Below are 7500 nucleotides of genomic sequence, written 5' to 3'. Positions count from 1 at the left end.
AGACACTTTTCATCATAAGATGTACATCTCTTTGCTTGTAATAATGCAGTAAACCTGGTTACCAAGCATAATGAGTTACATATATATGAAGAAAATTGTTATTCTTTTCCTTCATGGTTATCATTATTCTTTTCCTGTGTGAACTTAATCTGACTCAGCCTGTATACAATCACAATGCATGTCAAATCATAACTATGTTATTTATTATTCGTATTATTTAGTACAGTACCTCTCATTTCAATTCCTGTTAAATTATTGTGCTCAGAAAACTACTATATACTATGCTTCTTTACTTAATAAATCAGTCAATGTTACTCCCTCCTACAAACTGGAAAATTCTTAGAATTCAGCAAGGAAAATGTTTCTTCTTAGTTGTAAATATCCCTTTAGATAAATGAGAATTTGGAAGAATTACTTCTAAATTTCACTGAGCCCACAAGTCAGGTTGGGGAGAAAAAAAGTGTGTGTGTACAGGAGGGGAAAGGAAAGGGTTGGGGTAAAGAAGACCGAGATTAAAATTGACTGGTGTACATATCTCACCTTTTGACTCATACAAGTGTTGTAAATACCACCTTCCAATAATTTTGGGGTCGGAGTTTGAGGTCCAGAGCTTTAAGTACAGTATATATCCACTATATGCATCTTGGAGTCCATATACAGCCAAGGGGAATGTAGAATTCATGAATCCCATTAGTTTATCGTGACCATCACCAGAATGAGTATGATTTGGCCCCTGTAGTGCATTACAACAAAGATCCCTTATAACATTTTCAGTGAGTACAACAATGAATATACAAAAGAGAAATCGACAACGTAACACCCCACAGGTACAATGTGTAAAGAATAATCAAGTGGCTTTACTTCAAGGTAAAAGAAAATAGGCATTTCAGAGCATAAATTATGAGCACTGCTGTCTGCTGTTGTAAAGAAGACACTTACCATTGATGTGAAAGTACCGGCAGCTCCTCTCTTGTGCTTTCTTTTCCCCACACCTCCCCTCCGTTCAAGACCATCCGGATCTAATTCAGTCATTAAATCGTAGACCAAATTTCGAGGCACTGCTAGTTGGTGCTGTTCCCGTATCTTGCGTTGCATAGAGCGGTAACCCAGAAGTTGGCCTGGCCCTTGTAGTTCACTCTGCAATGCTGCTTCTACCTCCTTCAGGTCGGTATTGTATTCAATGTACTTGATATCAAAATATGCCAATCTCCTGCTTAAAGTTCCTAAGCTCCAAGCATACTGGGCATAATCTCGGGACACAAAGTCTAAAATTTCCCTTCTAGACAAATTCTGAAGTATGTATCGCTTTAAATCTTGTTTTAATTCAGCGTCCTCTTGCCAATCTGGGTTTCTTATGCGACTGGCCATATTAAACTCGTTGGTAATATAGACTACGTCCGAACTGGAGCGTTATCAGACCAACACAAGTAATTTAACTAAACGCAGCGAGTCGCGCTCTTTTTGCGCGGGAAACAGCTATCCGCTGGCCTACAACGTCAGGTACTTCATGTACTGGGTCCTATCCGCTGCCCGGAAACGTCGCGGGCTATGAGAACACTGGGCCAGTCGAACAAAACTTAAATTGAGTTTTGAAACGCTATGAGAACGATGGGCCAGTGTGTGGACCACTGTTCTCATAGTTATTTCACAAGGATATCCTTTCTTTATTTTGATTTTTGGGGTTGAGATTTTACTGTTGTTTTCAATGTCCATTTGAAATAATATTTTCTATTTGCATTCAATGTACATGTATGTTTTTCCCATTTATTTTTATCACATTTTTTTTTAATTCATAATTTTTTTAGTTTGTTTTCAAGCTGTTTTTTTTTTATCTATTTATTTTTAAAACAATAAGAAATTATATTTTGTTTTTATTTAATTTTGACATTATTTCTAAAATTTACGGTTTGTTATAACATTTTGACTGTTTTTCCTTATGAGAACAGTGGGCCACCATAGCCTTCCGAACAGATAATTTACCGAAACGATCCATTGGGTGCCCCTGAACCCTGAGCAGCTGGAAGCACCTACTTTTCGCATATTAATAGTGTTTATGTTAAAAAAAATTAATTTACCCTGACGAAGTAAATATAACTATAGTGTAAACCATATTCACTTGAAAGCTGTACCATGTCATGAGAGGCTCACTCCTGTCAAGAAAAAAAACAAGTTGAACGCCAACCAACCAGATTTCTGGTTGGAGAATCTTCGTGATAAAAAAGACCCTGGTACCTTTCTCAGCAAGCAGGACTACGAACTTAATGTGGTATTGGTTAATCTGTAGTGTCTGTTTCTTACATTTTATTCGTGGACCGTAGATCTTTTTTGATCCGATACGCTGTACTTTTTACACTTACAACAGCGACACGATATTTTAGACAGTTCATTGTTCGCAGTCACGCGCTATGACGTGGGCAAACGTCTTTTACTTAGGCCAATCAGGAATCATTACCACTTGCATTTGGTAGACCACTGATTCGCGTTGATTGGTCCTGACGAGAGCCAACCAGCTCGAAACAGCTGTCCACGCGGTTGCATTTTTTGATTCTCGGTTTGGACTGTATATGTCTCTGTCGAGTTCAGTTTTCTACGCAGTCAGATCAGCCTTGCAGTTATTTGAGCTACTTTTTTTGAAGTTCATCTGCAAACAATTTAGTATGTTGGGTCAGTTCCCTGAAATTGATGTTATCATGGCAACAGATTTTTGACAGCAGGTTTTTCAGAAATCGTAAAATTTGTGTTTTTAATGTGCAGAAATTAAGTTTCTTACTGTAAGTTCAGTTTTAGCTTGTGATAAGCTTCTCGGGCGCATGCGCAGGCTAGTTCATGATTTTATATCATTTTCGTGTTTTTCTTTTCCAATTGTTGTTGTTGTTGTTTTTCCTTTTTTTTTTTTCGCAAGCATGTTCTAGAGAGCATTCGCCTTTCAGTTATCTCCCTTCCAAGGTCTTCCTTACTGTTGATTAAATAACACGTCTCCACGCACGCCAAGTCTTTACCGGTTCATATACACTGCAAATCGGGGAAAATGAGACAACGCGTGTGGTACGCACATGATGTATTTTATTAATCGACTAAATTTGCTATGCAATTGCAATGTTCGGCTTTTTACAGTTGGTTGATCTGGACACTGAAATAAAACCCATTAATTTGATTTTTTTATCCCTATAGCTTGCCTCAATTTGCTGCTCAAAGGGTCAGTACTGGAACGGTAAATCATGTTCTCCTTGTTCCGGGTGTCCTGTTGGATATGGTGTCAGAACTCCATGTGCGGCTGAGAGAGATACCGAATGCAAGCCTTGTACACCAGGCTATGACTATTCAAACACAACAGGCATGGAGCCATGCATTCTGTAAGTTTCCTCTTTATCCATCTGCTGCAGAGCCATAGTCAGTCCTGTAAGCGCATTAAATTCGACTGACCGTATTCCGGCGTTGTTAAGAGGAATATCTGTCAGATTTCGGCGATACACGATAATTTAAGAGCCATTTTGTATTCCAGTAACTCCAAAAACCTCTCTTGGGAGATATGTATTCCTATTCCGATTCCGGAATAGAGTCTTTCAACCGTAGCCTAATTTGAAATCTCGAATGTTGATTGGATTACATGACAATAGACCCTAATATGGAAGTGGAAGCGTTCAACAGTGATGGTTGCTTTTAAGCGTTTTCTATCCCTGTGCGAGGAGAGATTGTAAATTTATATTATAAAGGTTTACAACAAATGAAATATCATGAACTATCATGTAGAAAAGGCAGACGAAGGAATAGCTATTATAGTTGCTAAACTAAAATGGCCCCAATGAAACTTCGCGCGTGTATACCGCGTGATTTGATACAATCAAGACTCGCGATTTCAAACGCGGCTAAATTCAAAAGATTACAATAATCAATTCAACGTTGCAAGTTTGAAACGAATAATGCCGTTTGTTCGAGATTATTGAAAGTTATTCCCGGATTAATACGCGGAACGCGCCAGGTACTTTCACTGCACTATAAGCATTATAGTATCAATGTTTGTTCTGTGTGATTAGTTCGAATAAAGAAAAAGCAAAGAAAAAAATAGACATAGACATAATGAGTTTTGCTATTTTGTTCCAGGTGTGACGTAAATTCGAACTGTCCGTGGGGGAAATCCAAAACAGTTAAAAATTGTACAATTACTTCTCCAGCCTTATGCCAAGGTTGTGCTGACGGAAGCTTTCTTCGACCTGATATTGGACCCAACGGTGCATGCTTAGAGTGTTCATCACCCTGTGGCATTGATGACCAAGAGACCAGGAAATGCACTGTAAAGTGCGAAACTATAAAGGGCGAAATACAAACCGATTCCTTAGGCAAGTCTCTACATTTTTCTTAGACTTAAATATACATCATTTTCTGCCGTTTCGCGAGTTATAAACTATAAGTATATAAGTATAATTTCAGAGTTGAGTAAGGCCTATTGGTCGCTGTTAAATCGTATTCTGGAGCCCGTGGGGGATATTTTTTCCCTCAAAGTGCAAATCACAGATGGGATGCTTATGAGACTTGACACTTTTTCCGAGCCTGGGTTTACGTGAGCTAACGTCTGAACTCAGTAAATAGAATAAGAAAAATCCACATCGAATCCGACGGATGTTCTAGCACCATCCCCAATGCGGATAAATCTTCAACCTTTGTAACATTGGGTATCGATTTCAAAAGTTTTTCTACGTTCTACGTTGTAGACTTGTACATTCATCTGTGTTTATACAATAGCTCACCACTACCTAAAATAACATTGAGTGCAACAGCCTATTTTCATGGGTGATAAATTTTGCAGATTATAGATCTGACTGAATTTATAAAAAAGGAGTACCCAAGAAAACTCAAGAGTGAGACTTTCTAAATTGAAAGCCTCTGCTACCCAATAAAGAGACCCCTTAACTGCGGCTTATTATGAGATTACAACGTCAAGGAAAGGTGTGAAAAAGAGGCTAAATAATGGACTTTGCTTTGGAATTAGACATGAAATACACATCTGCAAAACGAAAACCACGGCCTCTTCCATTACCTCGCGGGAAAGCACAAATGTTCTCAAAATCTCGCTAAAAAGCCTTAAAACAAATCAATACAACCTTTAAACCAAAGATTCACATTTATCCTGCTGGCAAATTTAATTGAAGCCCTGGGTTTTGAGAAAAAATTTGAACTGAAAAGATTATACCCCATTTCCCAAGATTGTTAACCAAGTCCTTGGCCTCAGTGGTGATTAAATTACAGACCAACCTCACCTAGCCCGTTCGGAAGATCCTGCGTAGCATAACCGTAATCGGGGAGGGCGAAGGGGGCGAGAAAAAATGAGAGTAGAAAGGGGACCCCTCCGATAACGCGTACTGCGCAGGCTAGTCTGGAAATGATCCCTGTTTATATCTACTTGCTTAGGCTAAGCCCTCATCATCTCTAGAAAAAGTCAATATTTTACAGTGCATCGAAACCAGAGTTAAAGATCGGCCATCCTCTATTGTTAGGAACTAAAAAACGCCCAGGATAAATCGGGTTAAAGGAGGTTAAAACGTACGACTTTAAGTTTATACATAACAATCAACTGATGTTCAATCACAAAAGACGGTAGGGTGATCGAGTTCTTGATTCCTAGCTTTCTGCTAATAAGCAGAAAAGATATTAATTCAATATTTTCTTCTTCTTTCTTCTTCTCCAGGACGTTGTGAAAAGGTTTCGCTGCTCAGCGTTTTGTTGGGGATAGCGGTAGGCTTTTTTGTTGTTGCTTGGTTATGCACAATATGGAGTATAAAGGTACGAAAACCTTATAAAATGGCAAAACACGTGGAAGGTGAGTCTAGACTTCAGACGCTGAGGGGAAGCCTCCTTCAGCGTCATTAACTTATACTACCGACTTATGGCATATATCTATACATCTGAGGACACATCCCTTATCTTTGAAATAAATTACTTTTTCTCACTTAGTTTGTGTTCCTGTGCACAATTTTTGTACTGCCTGCGTCAAAGACCATTTAAATTATCTCAAACAGAAATGTGCCTCAAAAAGTATAACCAGTAGATGTGTTCATCTATTCTGGCCACTTGATGAAATTGAGAAGAGTGCATATGTCACTCCATTCCCCACCTCAGCAAGTATTGTGCGCTTTCCAGGCTTTGCTCGAAATATGTTTCAACGTGGTACTAAGTGAGCTTAGTCGGACTTGTAAATGGCGCAAATACCCAGAGAAACTAGGACCCTGTGAGCAGCCTGGAATGTTTCCTCTGTCACAGCACTGTTATCAAACAAATTATCAGTCAGTCGCTCAGTCACATTTAATGAAACGAGCCAACACAGAGTCCCATATCCAATTTACTACTTGCGCTTCTAAAATTTTCGTGTGTGTTATCATTATCGCAATCCTTGTGATTGTTATTGTCATTATCACTGCTTTTATCAACATCATCGTTACTATCATCAATAGTATTATATTGATAGACGTATTTTTCTAGTCAGTGTCACAGTCAAACTCAGAACAAATATCCGACAGTTCTCCCAACAGGTCTCGAACCCATAACCATCCGAAAAGCATCCAAACTAGAAATCGGAAGGTCATTAATAAGTTTCAACGCCTGTTGGGAGATTTTCTTTTTCCAAGTATGCCTGTGTTACTGACTGAAAAAGACATCTATCATTTATTCACAAGGCTTAAAACATAACGTTGCTTTTCTTCATAATAGAGTAAAAGTATTGTTAGGATCACCATGGTTGTTGTTGTTGTTGTTCGAGCACCGGTAAATGTTAAGTTGAGCTAAAATGAGTACATACGTGCAATTTTACCCAGACTCAACTGATTCCATCGTCGTTCAATATTTTCTCTTCGTGAAACACTATTCTAAGTAAAGTCGTGTACTGAGTAACAATATATTCTAAATTTAACAGGACAAAAGACAACCACCTTTCGGTCATCTTACTCAGAACCTGCTCCAATATCTTCTCGAAAGGTAATGGCTTCATCGCTGAAATTTCAGGAGGAATCTGATTTCTTGCAAAGCCAAAAAGAACCTCGTAGCATCATGCACGTTGCAGCTGAAAGTATCCCAGATCGGACGAGCAAAGGGGGAATCGAAATGACAGATTTTACAACCAGCAAAAGCAATTTATCAGCTTCAACTGATATTTCGCGCATGACGAGGAATATCTCAAACCTTCCAAAGAATGTAGATCCCGAGATGGCCGCGCGCAGATTAGTGGATCACAACCGAGGGAAATTTAGCAGCCATGACACAGAAGTCAGCCTCACTATGCCATCAGAAGATCAAAATTTTAATGTCTTGCCACTGCTCAAAGAACCTTTCAGATTAGTGGATCACAACGAAGGGAAATTAAGCAGCCCTGACACAGAAGTTAGTCTCACTATACCAGCAGAAGATCAAAATTTTGACGTCTTGTCACCGCTCAAAGAACCTTGCAGATTGGTGGATCACAATGAAGGGAAATTAAGCAGCCCTGACACAGAAGTTAGTCTCACTATACCA

General features: G+C 38.9%; 2 protein-coding genes and 2 long non-coding RNA genes across 4 annotated transcripts in view; 2 read left to right on the top strand and 2 right to left on the bottom strand.

Moving 5' to 3' along the window:
* LOC146475711 (uncharacterized) overlaps positions 1–1804 on the bottom strand; it is a 3630-nt gene extending 1826 nt beyond the window's left edge. Inside the window, exons 1-2 of the mRNA XM_085115403.1 lie at positions 940–1804; positions 541–733 (exon numbers count right to left, since the gene is read on the bottom strand). Coding sequence (XP_084971529.1) covers positions 541–733; positions 940–1368 — 622 coding nt within the window. The 5' untranslated portion in view covers positions 1369–1804. The remainder of the gene's footprint in view (positions 1–540; positions 734–939) is intronic.
* The window catches only part of LOC146475707 (uncharacterized), a 60241-nt gene that overhangs the window by 10373 nt on the left and 42368 nt on the right, over positions 1–7500 (top strand). The gene's annotated exons all lie outside the window — the stretch shown is intronic.
* Positions 1–7500, bottom strand: part of LOC146475709 (uncharacterized) — a 63672-nt gene that overhangs the window by 33304 nt on the left and 22868 nt on the right. The window lies entirely within an intron of this gene.
* The window catches only part of LOC146475710 (uncharacterized), a 5358-nt gene continuing 3654 nt past the window's right edge, over positions 5797–7500 (top strand). The window contains exons 1-2 of the mRNA XM_085115325.1: positions 5797–5815; positions 6905–7500. The exon at positions 6905–7500 is cut by the window's right edge and continues 814 nt beyond it. Coding sequence (XP_084971451.1) covers positions 5797–5815; positions 6905–7500 — 615 coding nt within the window. The remainder of the gene's footprint in view (positions 5816–6904) is intronic.

Source organism: Pavona decussata, unplaced genomic scaffold (genome assembly GCF_977016875.1).
Source record: "Pavona decussata unplaced genomic scaffold, jaPavDecu1.1 SCAFFOLD_83, whole genome shotgun sequence".
NCBI lineage: Eukaryota > Metazoa > Cnidaria > Anthozoa > Scleractinia > Agariciidae > Pavona > Pavona decussata.
The sequence above is the reverse complement of the archived record's forward strand: the minus strand, read 5'-3'. Positions and strand labels throughout refer to the sequence as shown.